At 43.3% G+C, this 24,404-nt stretch overlaps 2 protein-coding genes across 2 annotated transcripts; both read right to left on the reverse strand.

Moving 5' to 3' along the window:
* Positions 1–1,106: 1,106 nt before the first annotated feature.
* Positions 1,107–2,619, reverse strand: LOC142428288 (ras-related protein Rab-5A). Its single transcript, XM_075533292.1, has one exon. The coding sequence runs from the start codon at positions 2,467–2,469 to the stop codon at positions 1,822–1,824; it is 648 nt and encodes a 215-aa protein (XP_075389407.1). The 5' UTR covers positions 2,470–2,619; the 3' UTR covers positions 1,107–1,821.
* Positions 2,620–2,765: 146 nt separating this feature from the next.
* LOC142428304 (saoe class I histocompatibility antigen, A alpha chain-like) lies at positions 2,766–3,503 on the reverse strand. Its single transcript, XM_075533293.1, has 2 exons — positions 3,386–3,503; positions 2,766–3,314 (listed from the first exon to the last, which is right to left on the reverse strand). The coding sequence occupies exons 1-2, from the start codon at positions 3,447–3,449 to the stop codon at positions 2,887–2,889; spliced, it is 492 nt and encodes a 163-aa protein (XP_075389408.1). The 5' UTR covers positions 3,450–3,503; the 3' UTR covers positions 2,766–2,886.
* Between the last annotated feature and the right edge of the window lie 20,901 nt (positions 3,504–24,404).

The raw sequence follows: 24,404 nt of genomic DNA on the forward strand, positions 1-24,404 counted from the left end.
AGTTTGGCATCTTTTTCATCATCTAAAAAGTGATTCATTCCCATTAAAATAATCACTTCCCATTTTCTTGAAAGCCCCCAACCCTAGGCAACCACAAGTCTACTTCCCATCTCTAGTGATTTGCTTATTCCTGATATTTCCTATCAGTAGGATCAAGCACTATGTGCACCATTGACTGGGGTCTTCCACTAACATATGTTCTCATGTCCCTCCCACTATAGCATGCCTCATAGCGCCCTTCCTTCTCCTGGAGGAATAAAGTCCATTTCATAGCTACAGTACATCCTGAGGATCCATTATCTCCTGAAGGATGTTTAGGAATTTTCATCTTTTGACTATTATGAATAACAGAACTGTGATGTAAGTGAGGCTTTGGTGTCATATTTAAGAAATATTATTGTATTATTTTAAAATATTCTTTTAAAAATCAACTAGATTATTTTTCTTTCTAATTTTTACTGGTATTTTTTTTTTTTTTGCTGTTTATACCACTTTATTCAAACCTGAGCACCTCAATATAAAACTAAACACTGGTGAACTGTTGTCCTTACTAATTCTGAATTACTGTAAATGTACAAGTTCTGCTAGCAGTTCATCACTTAAATAGATTAAATCATCTCTGACACATGGTAGCTTTCATACAATGAGAATAACTAAAAGAATTAGTGCAACATACTGAACTGATCAAAGTAAAAGGAACTTTGGAAAACAAAGCTGGCTGAAGGAGCTTTTACTAACATTGCAATACTTATGTTACAACTTGCAGATACCTTGTTTATTATGGTTTTAGCAATGTGTAGGAGCAATTGAAGCCCCTCCCACTGAAAGGGGGAAGAGAAGGAAATAATTAGCTGTTTTAGTAACTGTACATTTGTATGCTTATAAGCAACCCTTAAATATTACAGAAAAGTATTAAACATACATGGAGGCTACAATGCAGTACCCTATTTACAGTACATCTGAAGAATGGGTTTAAAATAATCAAGTTTGAATGTACATAATTGTTAGTGCATTGACTATATTATGTCCAAACTGAACGAGCTCCCTCCCTGCCCTCAGACAAAACCACCTACGTAAATGGCCAGCAGTGATTACACTGAAATCACAGACACCTGGTCTGTTACATTTCTGTTGACGGGCTCACATGTTTGAAGGGAACACTATCCGTCAAACTGCATTTATTAGCTCTCATGTTTCTAAAGCAAGATGGGTTTACATTTGACTTTTTTAAACCACCATTTAAGAAATGACGGGCTATAACTTAAACACAGTATGCCATCAGTGTGGGCTTTTCCCACTGAAGATGTGGGGCTGTGTTCTTGTGGCTAATTTATTAAAATGTGGAATGTGTACTTTAAATACAGATACCAGGAGAAATGATCAATTGCCTGAATACTGTAGCTAAGCATAAATATCTTAGTCTCCTAAAATGAGAATTTTTTTTAAAAGCCCAAATTAGTTAAGTTCCAAATCTTTCTCCAAGACCACTAGACGGTACCAGTTTGCAAGAACTGGTTGGTTAACTGTGGGTACAGATAGTCATATCTCTCTTTGTCCCCACTGATAAATGATCCCCCATCATCTTCCAACAAAACAAGTGTACACACCGCTCTTACTTTCCCTTCTATTGCTGAAACTTTACTCAGAGGGACACATGCATGTTATTAAAAATTAAGTTCAAAACACTTAAAATAATTCTGTATTAGAAATGACTCTATCATAAGTCTCTTCTTTTTGGAAGTCATACTGGGCTGGTTAAATGCTCCAATTCCATTGTTAACATTTAGGAAGCAGATTATTCCACCTCGTTTGGATGAGATGTTAGTTACTACAACACTGACTCCTTGTTGGCTGTGTGGGTTCAGTAAGGTCTACTCCTCTTCCTCTGGCAGAAGTGGCTCCTGGATTTTGTGGTTCATTCTTTGGCAATTTTTTAGCTATTGCCATAAATATTTCATTTACATTCATTGATGTTTTCGCTGATGTTTCCATGAATAATAAACTGTTATCATCTGCATAGGACTGTGCTTCCTGGAAATCTACTGCTCTTTTATTTGCTAGGTCAGCCTTGTTTCCTGATAAAGCTATTACAATGTTAGGACTTGCTTGCCTCTGAAGCTCTTTAACCCAATTTTTTGCTCTTGCAAAGGATTCCTCATTTGTGATATCATACACGACTATGGCTGCTTGTGCTCCTCTGTAGTACATTGGGGCGAGGCTGTGGTACCGCTCTTGACCAGCTGTGTCCCATATTTCAAACTTTACTGTTGTGTCATCAAGACACACCGTTTGGGTTAGAAAAGCAGCCCCAATGGTACTCTCCTGAAATTCATGAAATTGGCCCTTCACAAAACGAAGCACTAGGCTTGATTTGCCAACAGCAGACTCTCCCAGAAGTACTAGTTTAAACTGGCATATTTTATTTCCAGTATTTGGCCCGTTGGGTCTTGTTGCTCCTCGATTAGCCATGTCCAAATTTGATAAAAGTCCCTAATTTCAAACTTTAAAATGAACGTCCAGGATGCAGGGTGCCGAGTTTTCTTGTTGGAGGTAGTAACCTGAGAGTGCAGCACGGGGTTCATGGGGCCGGCGCTTCCAAGCAGCAGATCCTCAGCGCGGCCCGAAGGATGAAACTGAGGTCGAGGCTGGGCCTTGGGTGGCAGCGTCTCCTCCTCGCGCCGCTCCCCTCAGACTCTTTACTGGTATTTTTTAAAGTTCTCATCTTTGTGATCACCATTGAGTACCTTGAAGTTTAACTCCCTATAGTATAGTCTTTTTCAGTATGTGGACCACTTCCTTAGATAAATTTACAAGAACAAGGAAATATAGAAAATAATATAAGACACACACAGCCTACCAAGTGTAATGCAAGAAGCACACACAGTGTTAGACAAAATGGACGGATCCCGCGCCGCTAAGGGCGAAGGGCAGGGGGTCCCGGGGACGCGGGGTGACGTTGGGCGGGGAGACGCGGCGGGAGGCTGAGGGAGGGCGACCGCGCGTGGGGTCGTGGGCTCGAGCCCTGCGCCCCGGGCCGGGTCCCTCACCGGCCTCGCTCTGGTTGTAGTAGCGCAGCGCTGTCAGCAGGTTCACTTGGTGGGTCTGCGCGCTGCTCCTGCAGTTCGCGGTCTCCTGCTCCCAGTACTCGGGCCCCTCCCGCTGCACCCAGGGCGCGCGCGGCTCCATCATCGGGTCCGGGGCGTCGCTGTCGAAGCGCACGAACTGCGTGTCGTCCACGTAGCCGACGGCGATGAAGCGGGAATCCCCGCCTGGCCGGGACTCGGAGGTCTCGAAATACCTCAGCGAGTGCGAGCCTGGGGGGAGGGGACCAGAGCGGCTGAGACCCCGACCCCCGCCCGCCCCGCGCCCCCGACCCCGCACTCACCCGCCCGGGTCTGGGTCAGAAGCAGGAGCCCCGGGAGCAGCAGGAGGAGGACCCGGGGCGCCATGACCCTGGGAAACCTGGGTTCCTCAGAGAGTCTGACGCTGGTGCCACTGACGAGACCTTGTAACCGGGAACCGCGGGGACGGGGATTGGCTGCTCCAGGAATCGGAGACCCAATAAGGGTGAGAAGCCGATCCGCGTCACGTGTATCCAGGCAGAAGGAGCTGACACAGGTTGTGGGGGGGGGGAGTGAAACTCCACAGAAGGGGAATCCCCAGCGCTGGGTCTCCCCGCCCCCTGACACCCCCAATCCCGGCCTGAGAGCCCAGTGGGCGCCCTGGGACGCTGAGAGGGGTCTCCTCCTGCACGGAGCCTTCTTTCCACACTGTCTCCTTGAGCCATGGGCCCAGCCTGCTGCAAACAAAGGCTTTTTGACTCAGAATTTCTGTTGTCTAGATCCTGGGGTGCATTCAAAGCCACCCTATAGGAGGGACAACTGCTCTTGGGATTTCTTTCCTACATTATAATACTTCAAAGAAGCCCGTCGCCAGTCTTTTCTCCCGCCTAGCCACTTGGACAAGCCGATAGGAGCGCCTTAGAGGTTCTGTTCACAGTCACACAAATTGAGGAACCCAAGGGATTTTACTTCTGTGGATTCTATCTACTGAGAGTAAGCCCATGGGAAAGGGAAACAATTAACATTGTAAAGCTAGGGTAAAATACTACTGATAACCCTTAACGGTAACAGATCATATGTTTTCAGGAAAAATAAACGCGTTTCAAAATAAAACAATCATGACAAGAGGAAATCACTTTATAGGTCTCTTTGTGTGTCAGTTGGATACCTCTGGATTTTCATATCAGCTTCTGCATCCACTGTGCCATCCTGTTCGTAATATAGAGCATCCACCATCTCACAGGTACAATGTTGGAGAGGGGCGTCTTTCAACAGGCTCTCCAAGTTACTGTGAAAGCCCATCCTTCATATTGCACTGCTGTTACAGAAGAGGGAGTTCCTTAAAGGTTAGTTGCAGTTGGAAAACCGTTGTGAAAGATTTCATAGTCTGTTCATTAAACCCAGAGATCCATCTTGCACACCGCATGACTCGTGTAGTAATGGATGACGTTTCTCTGAAGTGCTGCGTTAGTCTATTGAGAATACAAATATTCCAGTTTGGGCACATTCCATTAGGAAATATCACATTAAAAAACCACCTTTGTTAGTATCACCACTGATCCAAGCCCCCTCCCCACACTCCACCCCCAGGAAGAAGTGTTTCATTTTGAAAAGCTCTCACACTTTTACTCCATACAAGTGTTCCATTCTTAAAGGCTAGTTTCATCATTGGCAATAATGCTCTTAGTAGATTTTTCTCGCCCCCCCCCCGCCTAGATTTGTTAATTCCTGAGAAAGTGTCAAATAGTCAAGATAGTTCCTCTGTCATTCCTTCCTCCAAATAAAAAACATCTTCCTTTTTTAAAAGTGGCTAGTTCAGGTCATACAAATCATTTTCCTTGAGATAAATGTCACATTTAAGAATACAAAAGTGTTTACATTTACATTGATTTCAGAGATGCAATTAAGAGGTATGGATTCTCTATTTGAGAATGTAATGACGGTAAGAAATGTCCAGGCTTCCATAAGTGACCTGTAAGTGCAGCTGGTTCGGTTCCGTTTCCCGACAAGGGAGAGATGGCCCAGGACACTGACTACTGCAGTCTGACGGCACAGCTGGAGTCCTGCTCAGTTCCAGCTGACTTTCCTCTGCAACTGTCCACACATTGAGAAACACTGATCACCTCCATGAGTGCTGTGCAAACAACTTTGACTTCACGGATCTTGTGGAAGAATCTCTGTGACTCCCAGAGTTCCACAGATGACACTCTGAGAACTGCTGTTCTGACTAAACCCAGAAGTCTCCTGCCTGGCTTCTGCCTCTTCTTCACTTCCCAGAATTCCTCTCCCTGAGCTGGACTACCTGCTCCCTTTGTGAGCCACCCCTACCCCCACCCCCAATGCTTAGCTTAGTCCTTGTGTTAGTCTGGGTAGACCCTTATGTGTATAAGAAAGGGCTTTATATTTAAGAGCAGTTGAATATTGAGAACACATCCCAACCCAGTCCAGGTCAAGTCCACAAGTCTGATTTTAGCCCATATGTCCAATACCAACCTATAAATTACTCTTCAGACTCACGAAACACAGGCAATGATGCCGAATACAGGAAGATTACAGGCCAGTGAGTGGACAGTCTTGTGGATCCAGTGGCGGTAGAGGCATCTCAGCACTGGCAGGGGTCCCTACGTGGCTCCTTCAGCTCCAGGGCTCTAGCTTAGCTCCAGGTGTCTTGTCAGCAAGCATGTTGGGCAGGTAGTGAGTATTTGTCCGGCCTCCAGAGAGCTATGTGTCTCCTTAGCGCCTCCAAATGAGATCATCAAGCTGTGAACTGATTGACAGCCAAAACTCCACCCCTTCACTCATGTCTCAAATTGACAACAGATTAAGTAACTATCACAGTCTTTTTCCCATATGCTCTTCCAAACAAGAATTTACTACCTGGAAATTTAATGCCAGAGCGTATGCACAACCAGACATCTGATATGCGGGAAACAACGTATCCTTTTGGAACTGGAAATATTTATACCTGATCCACCACACAGGGCTGTGTTTTAATTCATCAAGTGTTTTCATTGAATTACACGCGAGCTGAATGTACATCCATACTTCAGATGGTTGGAAATCTGATGGTCTCTGTGGGAAAATTCATAAAGGCAGCTTCATTATAAATTGTTCTTTGGGACCTGACATGAGGTCCATAGTCCATTTAAGAGAAAGGCTGTCAATAGAGCTTTCGGTGACAGAGAGACTGTATATCTGGGCTGTTCAGTAGAGTCACCCCGGCCCTGAGTGAATGTGGAGCATTTGAAATATGGCTGGTATAAAAGTACAATAGAATGATCAATATATATATTCATTTAAATGCCCACACCCAAATATTAGGTACCATATTCAACATTATCTAGAGTGTTCTGAATTTTCCAACTTTTCCCAAAAAGATACTGTATGATTTATAAATCTCAGTATATTAAACTTATTGAAAAGCCAAGGCATTTCTTTTGAGGATCTTACATATATCCATAAAATAAAAAGTATCCATCAAAATTTAAAAGGTACTTATTTAACTAGCTTTTAAAGACATTAATCAAAACATGCTCAATCCCCTCAAGATTACAAATGTTCAATTTCGGTTTGTATTTCATAGAAAATATTGGTGTTATTCATTTATGACAAGCTTACCTAACCCACTGTCATCAGATGGATTTGGAGCCATGGTGAATCTCTGCAGGATCCACGGCTGCACAAAGTATAAGAATAGTCGGTGTCTTTATAATTCCACAGTGTACACTTGTTCTGTGTTTCTAGCTGCTTCTTGATCCATGTCCACGTTCCCCATGAGCACGAGGAGAGGCTCTGGAGCTACCATTCTTTCCGAGGTCATCCCCAGTCGGTTAGGAGCCACACAGGGGAATGCCTTTGCATTGTCAATAATGTACAAATACACATCTTTCTGGTAGTCTCTGCTTTCAGACAAGATCCGTCTGACATCCCCAAGGATAGCCTTGGTGCCTTGGCATCTTTTGAATCCAGCCTGGATTTCTGGCAGATCCCTGTCAAGATACTGGTGTTGGATGATTTTCAGCAAAATGTATCTTATATGTGATATTAATGATATTGTTCTCTATTTTTCACATTCTGTTAAGTCACCTTTCTTTGGAATCATTATAAATACAGACTTAGTCAGCTGGCCAAGCAGCTGTCATCCAAATTTCTTGGCATAGGCCAGGGAATGCTTCTAGTGCTTCACCAGCTGGTAGAAACACTTCATGTGGTGTTCCATCAATTCCTGGAGCTTTGTTTCAGCTAATGCTTTCAGTACAATTAGAAAATCTTCCTTCAGCACCATGGGTTCTTGCTCATAGGCTACCTGCTGAAATGGTGAACTGTCGACTAATTATTTATGGTACAGTAACTCTCTCTCTCTCTCTCTCTGCTTCATATTTTTATATTTTGAGTTTATTTTAATAAAATTTAATTTATTTTAATAAATCATTTTATTGGGGACCGTTACGGCTTGATACATCCATTGTATCAAGCACACTTGTGCATATGTTGCCATCATCCGTTGTTGTCTTTTAAACGGAAACTCCGTGTTCTTTCCATCTTGGATGGATGTTTTCTGCATTGCTCAATATTTCCCCTGTGTTGATGCTGCTAGGTGCCATCGAGTCAGTTCAGAGCCACAGGAACCCTGAGCACACCAGGAGGAAACAACACTCCCAGGCCTGGGCCATCCTCACAATCTGTGAAAGTTACATAATCTCATGTCAACCTGATAAATACAGGGAAGGGGTAGACTCTGCCTGTCAGTCAGGTCACGGCCTGCTGAACGTGGCCTTGTCATAAGTCGGAACCTAGGTACTTCCTCGCTCTCTGTGCTTTTCCTTCCTGTTAAGGAGCCACTTCAAGCCACATGGATGGCAAGCAGAGCCCTGTGATGATGCCATCACCATTGAATCCAGAAGACTTTGCGCCCACTGGCCAGTGATGTTCCTGCGTTCTGCGTCATTGGGTTTGGCTGCACGAGTCTGAATAGGGACTGATGGAATAGTGACAGACTTAGGGACTAGCAGTGGACGTTCAGGCTTGATCTGGATGGGACTGGGATGTCTGCTTGATATAGAACTACTTCTAAATATAAAGCTCTCTCTTACACATATATCTGAGTGTTCCTGGATATGTTTCTCCGGTCAAACCAGCCTGACACACAGCTGTTCCTATGCACAAATGTATTGTTGGAGCCACTGTGTCAATCCGTTTCATTGAAGACCTTCCTCTTATTTGTTGCCCCTCCATTTTACCAAGCATGATATCCTTCTCCAGAGTCTGATCTCTCCTGACAATATCCCCAAAGTAAGTAAGACAAAGTAAGTACGTAAGACAATATGTCCAAAGTAAGTATTGCCATCCTTGCCTGGAAGGAGCACTCTGGTTGTCCTTCCTCCTAGACAGATGGGTTTGTCATGGTACTTTCAGTGTTTTTCTCCAGCAGCACAATTCAAATGCACTAGGTCTTCCTTATTCCATGTCCAACTTTCACATGCACATAAGACGATTTACTGTACTATGGCTGTCCATGGTGACTGATTTACTTTACTCAGTACAATATCCTCCAGGGTCACCATGTAATGAAATGTTGCATGGATTCCTTTTTATTCTTTAACATTACACGCTATTCTATTGTGTGTCTGTACCACAGTTTGTGTATCCCACATCTGCTGATGACCACTGAGGTGTTTCCATCCCTTTGCTATTGAGAATGATGCTGAAATGAACATGGGTGTGCATGTATCTGTCTGAATCCTATCTCTTATTTCTTTAGAAGGTATGGGGACATTCAAAGCTTCATGGAAATATTTCATTATATTTTGTTTCTTTTTTCCTTCGAAGTTCAGAGTCCTCATATATCTGGAAATGGGATTCGGGGTGAAATGATATTTTATTTACATTTTTAAAGGGAGCACCACACGCTTGTCCACAGCTGTTGCATCGCATCACAGTCTCACCAGCAGTGTATTGGGGTTCCACTTTCTCCACATCCTCCCCAGGACTTGTTATTTTCTGGCTTGTTGAATTTTCCATTAGTTCTGGGGTTTAAGGATCTCTCATAGTGTTCTGATTTGCATTTCTCCAATGGCAAATATGGGTGAGCTATTCTCCATGTGTTTATTAAACACTGACATATCATATGTATATAGTAAATATAGGATATTATTTACATTGTAAATATTATTTAGTAAGCAGTCCAGTCCTCTACTCACTTTAAAATTGGATTGTTTTTCTCTTTATCGTTGAGGATTTCAAGTTTTCTATAAAATTGTTGAGTCTGTGTCTTGTCAGATAGCATGTTGTAAAATATGCTCTCACAATTTATGTGTTTCCCCTTTAATCTTAGATGATTTCTTCTGATGCTTATATTTATTTAGATTTTTTGAGGTCTGAGTTATCTAGTTTATCTTTGGTGATTTGTGTATTTTTCTTTATAGGTGACGGATGGTTTATTCCATTATCCCACAATTTGTTCCTACTCTTTCTTTGATCACATTTATAACTTGGGGTTTTATATTTACATCTTTGATCCATTTGATTTAATTTTTCTGTATGATGTTATGTATGCATCTGTTTTTCATCTCGCTCCTGATGGCTATTCTATTTGCCAGTATCCTTTGTTAAAAAGACTCTCTCCACTTCACCCACCCCCAATGAATGGATGTCCTGCTTTTGTCAAAGGGGAACTGCTACAGGTAAATGGGTTAAGTTCTGAGTTCTCGATTCTGATCCAATGGTGTGTGAGTCTGTCGATGGACTAGTACCAAGTGCTTTTGAGCATCATAGCCGTATAGTAGGTTTTGAGATCTGCTTGTTCTTCTCCAGTATTGCTTCATTTACCCCGTGTTTGGACACGGTTCTCTAGAGAGACAAACCAGATTGCTAGTAATTATATATAAATATGTTTATAAAGAGAGATATATAATTCAAGAAATGAACCGTCAAATAATATACAAATAGATAATACAAGAAATTAACAGTTAAATTATAAAGCAGTGAGACACTAGCAGTCCTTCAAGTTTTGAGAGCTGCCAGTTGCCAGTCCCCTTCTGTAGAGAGAGCTGGGCTATATATATATCCAGGCAGCAAACAGCAAGGCAGGTCCCCAACTGTCATCAACTGTCAGTCCCCAGCTCCAGAGATGAACATTCCAATCGTGTGGGCTTAAAGGGACCTCAACTTACAGCGACACAGTCCACAGGCCAGGCATCCCACAGGTGGTGTACCCCTTTAAACTGAGGCACAGAACAACCAAGGTGAGGCTCACCGAGCCATTTATCCCTCTGCCCTTCAGTTAATTCTACTTGTGTTTATCGGCCAGGCTGGCAAAATAAACTATAGCACCCAGAGTCTCCTTCCTTTCCATACAAAATTAGTGATTGTTGCAACTAATTTTGTGAGATCCCCCGCCCACCAACTCCTTAAAGAATATTGATGATGGTTGGATCATAATTGCATTATATATAGAGAGATTGCATTTTATAGAGAGAGATTGCTTTATATAGAGACAGGTTGCTTTGGGAAATATTGACACTTTTGGAATGATAAGTCTTGCTATCTATGACCATGGTATGTTCTTCCATTCATGGAGGTCTCTAAGTTTATGTTAGTAGTATTTTATATTTTTCCTTGTGTAAATCTTTTATGTGTTTGCTTATATTTACTCATAAATATTTTCTTTGATGCCTTATTGTAAATAAAACTTTTTGTCCTTATTTTCTTTTCAAAATCCACTTTTTGGTAAAAAAGGATTCAGCTGATTTTTGAATATTGCTTTGTAGCCTTATCACATGATTGATTTTTTTCTATTAGTTCCAGAAATTTTCTTACTGAGTCTTTGGAATTCTCTACATATAAGACCACATAATCTGACAATAGGATAGTTTTGTTCCTCCTTGCCCATTGGTGTGCTTTTCACTTCCCTTCCTTGCCTTATTGCCCGGCTGGAATTCTTATGCCGTCTCCAAATAGAAGTGGTGATAGAGTGTATCCTTGTCTGCTTCCACACTTCATTGGAATATTTTCAGTCTATCACCATTTAGAAAATGGTAGCTGCTGGTTTTTGCCTCAAATACAAACCAAAATAAACAAACAAATGCATTGTCACTGAGTGGATTCCAAGTCATAGCGACCCTCAAGGAAAAGGTAGAACTGCCTCTGAGGGTTTTTGGGATTGTAACTACAGGAATAGAAAGGCTCATCTGTCTCGCAGAGTAATGCAGGTGGTTTCCACCTACTGACCTTGTGGTCAGCAGCCCAATCTATGACCACGATGCCATCAGGGTTCCTATTGGTTTCGTCTATAGACCCTCATGCAGGAATTTCTCCTCTATTTGTATTTTGCTGAGAGTTATTTTTCTTTAATCAGGGTTTGGTGATGGATATTACCAAATGCCTTTTCTTTATCAATTGATGTGACCGTGTGGCTCTTTCCTTTGTTTTAATTGTTTACATAGTAGAGTGTATTGGTTGTTCTTCTGCTGGTGAATCATCTTTGCATATTGTTGTTATCAAGCACCATTGGGCGAGTTTGAACTCATAGTAACCTTATGCACAACACAAGCAAAGCATGTGCAGCCCGACACCATCCTCACAATGCTTGTTGTATTTGAACACATTCCTGCAGCCAATGGGTCAGTGCAGCTCACTGAGGCTCTTTCTCTTTTTTGCTGGCCCTCCATTTTTTGCTTAGCATGTTGTCCTTCTCCAGACACAGGATCCTCTCTGCATACCTGGTATGGATCCCTTAGTCAGGATGTGTTGTTTTTTACATATGGTGCTTGATTCTGTTGCTAGGATCTTACTGAGGATTTTTGCATCGATGTTCAAGAGTAATCAATAGGTCATTTTCTCTCCTAATATAGTCTTTGACTGATTTGGATATCAGGTTATGCTTGCTTCATAGAACAAATTTGGAAGTAGCCCATCATTTTCTATGTTCGGGATTAGTTTGAATAGAATTGGTGTCAACTCTTCCCTGGATGTATGGTCAGTATTTTCAATGAAGCACTCTTGGTGAGGACTTTTTGGGGAAATTTTTATATTAGCATTGAATTTTTCCATTTGTTTTGGACCTGTATAAATTTGCTACCTGGCCTGAAGTTAAACAAGGGGCCATCTAGCTGAGAAACACTGAAACCCACATTGAAGAAGCACACCAGTTTGCCCTGACTCTATCTCTGAAGACAAATAGGGTGCATAAGCATATGTGGTTAAGATAGTTGATGGTACCCGGCTATCAAAAAATATAGTGTCTGGGATCTTAAAGACGTGAAGATAAACAGGTGGCCATCTAGCTGAGAAACAACAAAGCCCACAAAGAAGAAGCATACCACCTTGTGAGATCACAAGGTGTTGAAGGGATCAAGGATCAGGCATCAAAGACCACAAAAAAAAGATCATAGGCTTGTGAATGAGGGGGAGTGCCGAATGGGTACACAAAGCCCATCTGTGGGAAATTGGACATCCCCTCACAGAAGAGCCGTGGGGAGGAGATGAGCAGTTGAGGGTGCAGTGTACCAATGATGAAATATACAAATTTCCCTCTAGTTAATGAATGCCTCATCTCCCCTACTATCATGATCCCAATTCTACCTTGCAAATCAGGCTGGACCAGAAGATGTACACTGCCACAGATAGGAACTGGAAACAGGGAATCCAGGACAGATGATCCCTTCAGGACCAGTGATGAGAGTGGCCACATGGGAGGGTGGAGGGAAGGTGAGGGAGAAATGGGGAACCAATTACAAGGATCTACATATAATCTCCTCCCTAAGGGAGACGTTGGACGGTGTAAGATATGACAAAATAATAATAATTTATAAATTATCAAGGGCTCATGAGGGAGGGGGAGGTGGAAGGAAGAGGAAGACATGAAGAGCTGATACCAAGGGCTCAAGTAGAAAGCAAACGTTTTGAGAATGGCGATGGCAACAAATGTACAAAAGTACTTGACACAGTGGATGGACGGATGGATTGTGATAAGAGCTGTACGAGCCCCCTATAAAATGATTTTTAAATAAATAAATGTGTGTATGTATGTATATATATATATATATATATATATATATATTACCTGGGTCTTTATTAGTTTAGTTAAGTCATGGTTTCTAGAAATTGATCCGTGTCTTCCAGCTTTTCAACTTTGTTGAAATACAATTCCCTATACTGTTCAGTTATTATTATTTCTATTTAGGATGGGTCTGTAAGGTGATATGCTATCTTGTAGGTAGCATATTAATGGATCCTATTTTCTTATTCTCTTCAGTGGTACAGTCATATTTTTCTATTCCCTGGATTAATGATAGATAACCTTTGGGCCGCTGGTAACAAAGTTGGCAGCTTAAATTCATCAGAAGCTTTACTGGAAAAACAGAATTTGCCCCTGAAAAATTTACAGTCTCAGGAATCCTATGAAGATGTTCTACTGTGTCTTATTAAAAAAATCACTTCCATTGAATCGATTATGAATCCTAGTGACTCTATATCACTCGGCAGAACTACCTTTGTGAGTTTCCAAGAAGAGTCCAGGAAGTAAAGAGCCTCAACTCTATGGAATTAAAAAGTCTCATTGTTCTCCCTCAGACCAGCTGCTAGTTTTGAAATTCTGGCCTTGTGGTTAGCATCCCAGCATGTGACCATGAAGCCTACAGGGCTCCTCTGTGTCCCTTTGGTCATTATAAGACAGAATTGACTCAGTGGCAGTGGATTTTGATTTTATGAGCTTCTTGCTTATATTCTTTTTTCTTTAGTTGTAAAACTGATGTCTTCTTTGTTCTGTTTTTGTCTGTGCTGAGCTCCTTTTATCTGATTTTCATTGTTGTTGCTGATATTTACTGTCATTGTTTCTTCTTTCATATTTTTTAGAAGTGTATTAATAATTTTGTGATTAGCCTTTCGCTCATTTTTATCATTCTAGCTTTAAAACAACCTTTTTATCTTGATACTATTCTGGGTCTTTTTATCATTAGAAAGTTGCATATTTTATAACATGTATTCAATCTTTTCCCTTAGTTGTCTGTCTGTTTGTTGCACTGTGGTGCTTGCATGTGGCTATGATGCTGGAAGCTATGTCACTGCTCTTTTCAGATTCCAGCACGTTCACCAGAAATTCACAGATTTCAGCGGAGCTTGCAGACTAGGAATAGGCTACAAAGAAGAAATAGAGAACTTAGCCACTGAAGACCCTGTCAATGAAATGGAAATGTCATCAGATGCTGAAAGCCTAATGAACAGCAGCAGAACATCCTCAGGGATATTGCCCCAAGATGGGCTCCTGAGGTCAGGAGGCACTCAAAATATGATTTAGGAAGAGCTGCCTTCTCAAAGTAGAGTCACCCACGATGATGCGGATGGAGGCAAGGCTGCAGGCATAGTCTTTGAGCCCTCCATCAGCGATGAGGCCTGACTCCAAATGCAAAGACGCAGCTGCAAGTATCTATCCATAAGTGGAACTTTGAATGTACACAGCATGAATCTATGAAAATTTGAGGTCATCAAAAATTAAATGGGATGCATAAAGACTGATATTCTAGAGATAGGTGAACTGAATAGACTGGCAGTGATCCCTCTGAATAAAAACATCCTATGGTTTACTATGCCAAGAATGAGTGATTCAAGATAAATGACTGCACTTACCATCGCTGTACAAACGCTGTCTGTGATAGGAGTCTATCTGTCCACATGCAAGGAAATCCTGTCAATATAACTATTATTCAAACGTGTGCACCAGCCAGTAAAAGCAGTGATGCAGAAATTGAAGAACTATATCAACGTCTTTAATTGGAAATTGAAAATCATGCAATCCAGATGCATTGAGAATTATTGGTGATTGGAATGAAAAAGTTGGAAGTGAAGAGGAAGGACAGTAGTTGGAAAATAGGAACTTGGTGATAGAAAGGAACCTGGAGTTTGCTCGATAAAATTGTTCAAGGTCTTCATTGCCAATCCTTGTTTCCAACAACACAAATGGTGACTGCGTGCGTGGGCTTGTCCAGATGCAACACAGAGAAATCAACTTGACCACATCGCTGGAAGAGGTCATGGAGCTCAATATCAACAGCTACAGCAGGTCAGCGGCCAACTGTGGAACAAACCATCAATTTCTCATGAGCAAGATCAGATGGAAGCTGAAGGTATTCAACCATGTGCTTGAGAGCCCAAATATGAGCACAATGTAGTCTTCCAGAAGTCCCAGTTTTCCCAAGTTTATCCACAGTATATTTTGGTCTCCATGGGTGAATTCCTTTGCTTAGTAAATGAAATACAAGTAAACATATGTCTGGTCTTCTCTGCTTTGAGTGGAGATTGGTCTGGCATCAGCAATGATATTCCATGTTCCACCTCCGTCCTCTTCTGAATCTGGCCTGAACTTCTGGCCAAGTTCCCTGACAGTGTACTCCTGTAACCGTTGTTGGGTGATCCTCGGTAAAATTTTAATTGAGGGCATATCATTGATATCATTCTACAGCTTGACCATTCTGTTGGGTAATCTTTCTTTGGAATGGACACTCTCCAGTCAGGGGGCCAGGTGGCTAGCTGTCTTCCAAATTTCCTGGCATAGATGAGTGAGTACTTCCAGGGCCTCTTCAGCTTTATGACACATTTCAAAGGGTATTACATGAATTCCTGGAACCTGTTTTGGGTCAATGCCTCCAATACAATTGGAAGTCCTTCCTTCAGCACCATTGGTTCTTGTGCATATACTGCCTCCTGAAACTGTACACTGTTGACTAGTTCTTTTTCGTACACTGATTTTGTGTATTCTCTTGATGCGTCCTGCATCATGCAATATTTTGCAATAGAATATTTCCAAAGATTCAACCACTTGTTTGTCAGTTTGTCTGTGGTGGCCTGTAATGTTGCTGTGATTCTGGAAGCGATGTCACTGGTATTTCAAATGCCAGCGGGGGCACCGCAATTGAACAGGTTTCAGGTCAGCTTCTGTAATGCCATTGAGTCACTTCTGACTCATAGAAGCCCAATAGGACAGAGCAGAACTGCCCGTGTAGGGTTTTGACCTTATAACCTTTTTTTTGAAACTCTTACCTGAAAAGCAACTGGTGGTTTCAAATGGGCGACCTTAAGCTTAGCAGCCCAATATGCTACCAATTCATAAGCAGGACTCTGATGAACTGAGTTGCAAATAACCGGCTGAGTAAAATCCTCAATTTCGCCAGCAGATGGCCATAGAAGGAAATGATTTTGATTACTTTTGTAGTTGTCCTACAAACACCTTTACTGAAAATTTTAAAAATATTTACATTTGATCTTTTCATATTATATTGATGAATTCTGTGAGTCTCAGCTTGTAAGCAGGTGAATACTAGAACTTTAAGCTAAGGTAAAAATCAATGGGCAGAAATTAACTTTGAACCTTGTTTATATCACAAAGTTCAGTGCCGTATGCTCTTCGATGTGTCTGACGTGACCTGTATTTTGGAACACAGCCTGTCATACAGCAGCAGGGGGTGTAAATGAAAACACAGGAAAAGCAGGGCAGGGAGAGCAGAACACTATAGTACTAGAGTAGTTCTATCCAAAAAGAACAACAAAAAACATTATCAATGTCTCGGAGGAAATACAGCCAGAATGTTCCTGCGAAGCAAGGATAGTGAGATTTCATCTCAAGTACTTCTGACATGTTATCAGGAGGGACCCGACACTATCGAAGGTCACTGAGAAAGAGGAAGGTCATCAACAGGATGGATCTGGCCGTGGCCACAACAGTGGCCGTGGCTACAACAAGAAGATAGAACACCTGTGAGGATGAGCCAGGACAGTGCCGGGTTTTGCTCCTTTGTACAAAGGGCCCCTATGAGTTGGCGCTGACTCCACAGCACATACAAACCAGACGCCTTCTACATTTTGTGAAAATTAATTAGTTACAAAAATCATTAACCTTTTATTACATTTGAATTCCTTCTTTGAACTAAGTAAACCATTATGATGTGAACCACGTGGCCAGAGTTGCTGTGGTTTGGTATGAGCCTGTCAGTGCTCTAACCAGTCACCATGGACAGCTCCTTATAGGCTGTCTTGTGCAGAGCACACAGTCTTGCTGTTTGAAAGCATAGAGGACTGGAAGAAAATGCTGATGATTTTTTTAAAATACACCCTTCCGTATGAATTACACAACATAAAACAAAAATTCTGACAATGGATGAATTTTTTAAACGTTGTATTAGGGGCTCATACAACTCATCACAATCCGTACATACATCAATTGTGTAAAGCACATCTGTACATTCATTGCTCTCCTCATTTTCAAAACATTTGCCCTCCACTTAAACCCTTGGCATTGGGGCCTCTTTTTTCCCCCTCCCTCCCAACTCCCCGTTCCCTCATGAGCCCTTGATAATTTATAAAATTATTATTTTGTCACATCTTGCAATGTCTGACGTCTCCCTTCACCCGCTTTTCTGTTGCCTGTCCCCCAGGGAGGAGGTCACATGTTGATCCTTATAATCGGTTCGCTCTTTCCAACCCACCCTCCCTCTACCTTCCCAGTATCGCCAAACACACCCTGGTCCTGAAGGTATCATCCACCCTAGATTCCCTGTGCCTCCAGCTCCTATCTACACCAATGTGCATACTCTGGTCTAGCCAAATTTGCAAGGTAGAATTTGGATCATGATAGTGGGAGGGGCGCATTTAGGAACTAGTGGAAAGCTGTATGCTTCATCGGTGCTACATAACACCCTGGCTGACTCATCCCCTCTCTTATACCCCTCTGCAAGGGGATCTCTAGTGGTCGACAAATGGGCTTTCGGTCTCCACTCTGCACCATCATAGGTGATGATGGAGATGGGCCAGTGTCCACACCTCTGCTCACCAGGAGGATGGGGGTGGAAAGAAGGGAGGACACACTCTACTTTCTGTCACCAGCTTGCTCATCAGGGCACTGCTGGGTGATTCCCGCCAATTTAATACAAGTAAGGGGGCACCTAGAGTTTAGTATCTCTGATAATTTCCCCAGAGTCCTTCCTGTCCATGTGGATCCCTCATTCAAGTGGCCAAGGGCCCCTCCTGGTGGTTGGTTCTTTCTACGGTGGTCCCCTCCATGCTCTGTGGTGGCCTGAATCTCAAGTTCTTGCCTGTGTTCCTTCACGTTCTTTCCAGGAACCTAGTTTATATTCTAATTCTCTTTAATCCATGTTTGCCTGAGCTGCATTTTTATCTTACTGGGATGCCCTGAGGTTGCCTTCCTCCGCTTCTCATTGCTTGCTTTGATTCACACCGGTCACGCTGTGCTGGGCACGGAGGCTGGGCACCTCCTCTCAGCCTCTGTCCCCATCCGCAGCTTTCCCACAGCTTCTTCTGCCACACTGTTGGATCTAATTCTTTACCTTTTCACTGGATGCTCAGGATTCCAGAGTGATCAGCTCCAGTGACCAGCTCCATCAGTGTCACTTGGTTGATGAGGACATTGTTGGAGGGGGATGGTGCAATGTGGCTGATTGGGTCATCCTCCACCTTAGCTCCTCCAGCCAAATAATTTTTCGTAGATTCACAGGGAAACAACCATCACCAAAATTAGTTTAGCATCTTTTTCATCATCTGAAAAGTGATTCATGCCCATTAAAATAATCACTCCCCATTTTCCTGAAAGCCTGCAACCCTAGACAACCACAAGTCTATTTCCCATCTCTAGTGATTTGCTTATTCCTGATATTTCCTATCAGTAGGATCAAGCACTATGTGCACCGTGGTGACTGGTGTCTTCCACTAACATATGTTCTCATGTCCCTCCCACTATAGCATGCCTCATAGTGCCATTCCTTCTTCTGGATGAATAAAGTCCATTTTATAGCTACAGTACATCCTGAGGATCCATTATCTCCTGAAGGATGTTTGGGAAGTTTTCATCTTTTGACTATTATGAATAATAGAACTGTGGTGTAAGTGAGGCTTTGGTGTCATATTTAAGAAATATTATTGTATTATTTTAAAATATTCTTTTAAAAATCAACTAGATTATTTTTGTTTCTAATTTTTACTGGTATTTGTTTAAATTCTCATCTTTGTGATCCACCATGGAGTACCTTGATGTTTAACTCCCTATAGTATAGTCTTTTTCTGTGTGTGGATCACTTCCTTAGATAAATTTACAAGAACAAGGCAATATAGAAAATAATACAAGACACACACAGCCTACCAAGTGTAATGCAGGAAGCACACACAGTGTTAGACAAAATGGACGACTGGGACATGTTGAGAATACATCACTTATGCATATCAAAATACTCCATCAAAAAAGTAAAAGGAGAGCCCACAGATTGGGGGAAACATTTAACCAAAGATACATGGAATAAGTGTCTAACAAAATATATAAAATTCCACAATAGTGCAGTAAAAAAAATAACACACGACCCAATTAACAAGTGGGAAAAAGACGGGCACAGACAGTTCACCAAAAATTAAGTACAAATGGCTAACAAACACATGTGAAAAAATGCTCACGATCCCTAGCCATTTGGGATATGCCAATTAAAATAATACTGAAAATCCACCTTACGCCCCAAATCCTACCCCAATTTAGCAAAACAGAAAAGAAATGCTGGAGAGGTTGTGGGGAGAATGGAATTTGTATGCACAGTTGGACCTGTAAATACATGCAGCCACTTTGAAAAATGATATGGCAATACTTAAAGGAGCTGGGAATTGAAATCCCACCCGATGCAGCAATACCACTCATAGGCATTTACCCCAGAGGAAGAGGAGACAGACAGAACAGGAGGGGATGAACCACACAGCAGGGACCCTGAACCCCCCATTTTGGGTCTGAATCCTGCGGCCCTGAAGGACTAAGAGCCACGTGAGTCCCCGGCGATTCCGGTGAGGTTCGGAACCTCAGATGGGGATCAGCCGTCCATCAGGTTTAGCCGTCCATGGGGTTCAGGTGCTCCTGCCTGAGCTCCAACAGGGATCCCTCCAGGCCCCGCTGTGGTTGCAGCAGCCACGCAGGAGCAGCAGGTTCCCTGCGAGTCCGTGCAGTGCTCTTGCAATGCCCTTGCGAGCTTAGTCTGTCCTTCTCAGAAAGCCGGTGCCAGGTGGGGTGTGGGCAGGTTGAAATCACTGATCTCTCCCCCACCCTGCGTACCACTGAGGGTCCTGCGGCCCTGCCTAGCAGACTATGGATCCTCCATCCAGTCCTGCAGTTATGAGCAGGTGTGGGCCGGGATCAGGATCCTGAAGAGCACCAAGAGGAATGTCTGCAGGGAATTGAATTGGGAGCCACTGGGAGGGAGATTCCAAGGGCCTGGGGCCTGATCCAGTACTCTGACCTGGATGTGCCTTGGCATTGATTGGCTTCTCCAGGAATCAGAGAAAACAAAATCCATGTTGTCTGTCCTGATGTGGATTCCAAGACCCTAATAGGAAGGACAACTGCGCACAGGGTTTCTGTCCTTGGTTACTCCCTCCAGGAGGACTCGCCAGGCTTTTCTCCCACGGAGCAGCCTGAGGGAAGCGCCAGCAGCTTCAGGATTGTACCACCAGGGCTCCTTAGAAGTCCTGGTCACTTCTTGGAGAGGAGAAACTGTTCCTGTCTGTGGAGCTTCTAGCCCAGGGCTGAGGCTTGTCCCAGAATGAAATGAGCCCCAGTATCCCGCAGATCTGTGAAGGCTTTTCTGCTTCATTACACAGTGTTGGATGCCACTGTATGCACCTGAGGGTGGAAAGGAATCCATGAGGGAAGTGTTCAGACAGTGAGCATTCAGGTGGTTCCTGCAGAGCTCAGAGCCACTTTCCACACCCACACCTGGCTGCACTGTCTGGGACAGAAGTGGCCAGTATCTCTCAGCATCACATCTCCGCTCAGACTTGCCCTCATCCTTTCCAGGGAAAACACACCTGAGTGTGGTGTAAGAGCCCTCTCCACTCTGGGGGCCCTCTCATCAGTGCTCTCAGTAGTTTCACTGCCTGAGCATCAGGATTGCGTGTGGACGTGTTACCACAGCCTCAGCCCTCCCCTCAGATTTCTAGCTATTAGGACCAGAGCCCAGACCAAACTCACTTCGCCAGCCCTCCAGGTGAGGCTGATGCACAGCGATGTGGGCCTCCCTGCTCTAAGAACTTGTGATCTGAATCCAGCAACCCAGCACCAACCTCCTTACAAACACAGAGTCCCATGCTCTCCTCCAGAACACATGCGTCTTAAAGAGATTTCCAGCCGGTTCTTTGTACAGAATGGTGGAGGCATCCTGGGTGAGCATGGGGTGGGGGAGGGGCTGAATGCATTGCACTCTGGTTCAGGTGTGTGGTCTGATCACATCACTCAGCACTGGAGCATCCTGATAATATCTATTTCTTTTTTTCCCTATACATAATAATTCCTGTTTGAAGACAGGACTAGCTTATCCAATCCAGTCTCAACACTTCACATATTCATATCCTGTCCCCTTTCACATCTATTTCTCTAATTAGCATCATTACTAACATGGAGTAGGGCATGTCCACTTGCCACCCTGATCACTGCACTGGCGTTTCCATTGCACATCTCAGACTCCGCCTTGTCTGAACTGTGGGCTGGTGATGGCCTCTCCTCACCATGCCCCTTCCAGGGCCTTCCCATCTCCACTGATGCTGCTCAGCAGGCCAATTGGTGTACATTGTATCTTTATGAAACTCGAATTTGATCCATCAGGAAACCTTATAATTTCCACCTTCAAAATAAATCCAGAAACCAGTCACTTCCCACAATTTTATCGCCCAAATGTGAGAAAGCAAACATTTTGCATACAGTGCTTTCAGGCACCTTGCTCATCCCTCCCCTCTCATTTCTAGCCAAGGACAACCTGCAGAGCCAGATATCTCTTTGAACCTCCTCCCATCTCTCTTCTCCCCACTACTCTGTGAAATCCCCCATCTCGCTCTCACCAGCAATGAATTCCAGTGTCCTCAGTCCTCACATGTTCTGGCCACACCTCTGACCTCCTCTTAGTGACTGTGCTGCAGCCACACGGGGTTGCTGCTCCCACAACAGACTCTGCCCCGCCCTACTGGCCTTGCCCTGGACAGTGCCCTGCCTGCAACGTCTCCTGCGGTCCTCCTGGCCAATCCCTTCACACCCTCCACATCTGTCCTCAACAGCCACCTTCTCCTCGGGTCCCATCCTGCTACCTGAGTTCAAATGGTGTCTTCCTGCTCTCCACACACCACACTCTGATCCCCTTCCTCATAGCATGTGCCGCTGTCAACAAAAGCACGTCCATGCGATTTCTCCGGGGTAACCTGAAATAATCACCACACAGGACCACATTCTAATCTTTGGAACCTGGGAAAATATTACATTGTATGTAAAAGAAACTTTTAAAGGTATGGGGCTTTCTTAGGATTTGGAATTGGGTAATTATCTCACATTCTCTAGGTTCCCTCAGGATATGGTCTCAAGGATCTTCCTATCTGGGAGGGGGGGGGTGGGGCACAGGCACTAAAAGATGTAAGGACAGAATCAAGTGTCAAAAAGAGATCCTAAGCAACTGGCTTTGAGGATGGAAGAAGGGCCTACAACCAAGGCAGGCGGTCAGGCTCTGCAGGATGGAAGAGTCCTGAAATCTGATGTTCCCCTAGAGCATCCATGTGGAGCACAGCTCTGTGGGCCCAGGTTAAACTTCTGACCTGCAGAACTATAAGATAGTAGATGTGCATTATTAATATATGTTTTTTAATTTTTTGACACTTATTTTCTAGATCCAATGAATTTTCTTTATAATACTTATTGTCCCTACACTTAAAAATCATTTTATTGGTGGCTCGTTCAACTTTTATCACAATCTATACATATATCCATTGTGCCAAGCACCTTTGTACATTCATTGGCTTCATCATTCTCAAAACATTTGTTCTCCAGTTAAGCCCTTCGCATCAGCTCCTCATTTTGCTCCTCCCTTTCCGTCTCTCCCCTCCTTCACGAACCCTTGTCCATTTATAAATTATTATTTTGTCTTATCTTACACTGTCCTATGTCTCCCGTCACCCACTTCTCTGTTGTCCATCCCCAGGGAGGAGGTTACATGTACATCCTTGTAATTGGTTCCCCCTTTCTAACCCACCCTCACTCCACTCTTCTGGTATCGCCACTCTCACCACTGGTCCTAAAGCGAGAATCTCACCTGGATTCCCGTTGTTTCCAGGTCTTATCTGTACCAGTGTATTTCTTCTTGGCCAGCCAGATCTGTACGGTAGAATTGGGATCATGATAGTGGGGGGTGGTGGTAGGAAGCATCTAGGAACCAGAGGAAAGTTTTATGTTTTATTGTTGCTACACTGTGCCCTGACTGCCTTTTCTCCTCCTCATGACCCTTCTGTAAGGGGATGTCCAGTTGGCCAAACATGTATTTTGAGTTCTCACTATGCATTCCCCCTCATTCACAATGTTATGACTTTTTCTTCTTTGATGCATGGTAAGTGATCCCTTCAGCACCTCATGATCATACAGGTTGGTGTGCTTCTTCCATGTGGACTTTGTTGCTTCTGAGCTAGCTGGCTGCTTTTTTACCTTCAGTTGTTTAAGACCCTAGATGCTATATCTTTTGATAGCCGGACTCCATCAGCTTTCTTCGCCATATTTGCTTATGCACCTGTTTTGTCTTCAGCAATCATGTTGGCAAGGTGAGCGTCATGGAATGCCAGTTTAGTAGAACAAAGCATTCTTGAATTGAGGGAGTATTTGGGTGGAAGCCCAATGTCCATCTGCTACCTTAGTACTAAACCTATAAATATATGCACATAGATCTAGTTTCCCATCTTCAAATATAAATATTTTACATATGTACATGCTTTTATTTGGACCTCTATAAATGCCCTTTGCCTCCCAGCTCTTTCCTCCATTTATTTTTACTTTCCTCTTGTCACACTATCATGCTCAGCCTTCATTTGGGTTTTAGTAATTCCTCTCGGTTACATTACCCTTGATCAAGCCCTACCAGGCCTCCTACACCATCCACACCACCGATTGGATCACTTGTTGTTCCCTTGTCCCTAGGTTTGTTAACACCGACTTCCTCTCCCCCCATCTCCCTTGTTCCCCCAGACCTATCACTCCCATTGTTTTCTCCTCCAGATTGCTCACACAGCCTACCTTATTTAGACAGACCTGCGGAGATAATAACATGTGCAACCATAAGACAGAGCAAAACAAAGCAACCAAATAAAACAATAACAAAAAGACAATGACAAAAAAAAGCAGCCACCACAAAAAAGAAAAGATTGTAGCTAGCTCACGGACTCTTTGTTGGCCTTCAGGAGAATTTTCCAGGTGAAGGGGTGCCAAGACCTGGTTCCAATGTCTATTTTTGGCATTCCTTGGGGACTTCATTGCTCTGTTCCCCTTGCTGTTCTGTTGCACGCCCT

The sequence above is a fragment of the Tenrec ecaudatus genome, chromosome 1 (assembly GCF_050624435.1).
Source record: "Tenrec ecaudatus isolate mTenEca1 chromosome 1, mTenEca1.hap1, whole genome shotgun sequence".
In the NCBI taxonomy this organism is placed as follows: domain Eukaryota; kingdom Metazoa; phylum Chordata; class Mammalia; order Afrosoricida; family Tenrecidae; genus Tenrec; species Tenrec ecaudatus.

Coding starts and splice junctions, on each gene's coding strand:
- LOC142428288 (XM_075533292.1), bottom strand. CDS start 2,469: ATGGCTAATCGAGGAGCAACAAGACCCAACGGGCCAAATACTGGAAAT.
- LOC142428304 (XM_075533293.1), bottom strand. CDS start 3,449: ATGGCGCCCCGGGTCCTCCTCCTGCTGCTCCCGGGGCTCCTGCTTCTG. Junction 3,315..3,385: donor TCTGACCCAGACCCGGGCGG/GTGAGTGCGGGG, acceptor CCCTCCCCCCAG/GCTCGCACTCGCTGAGGTAT.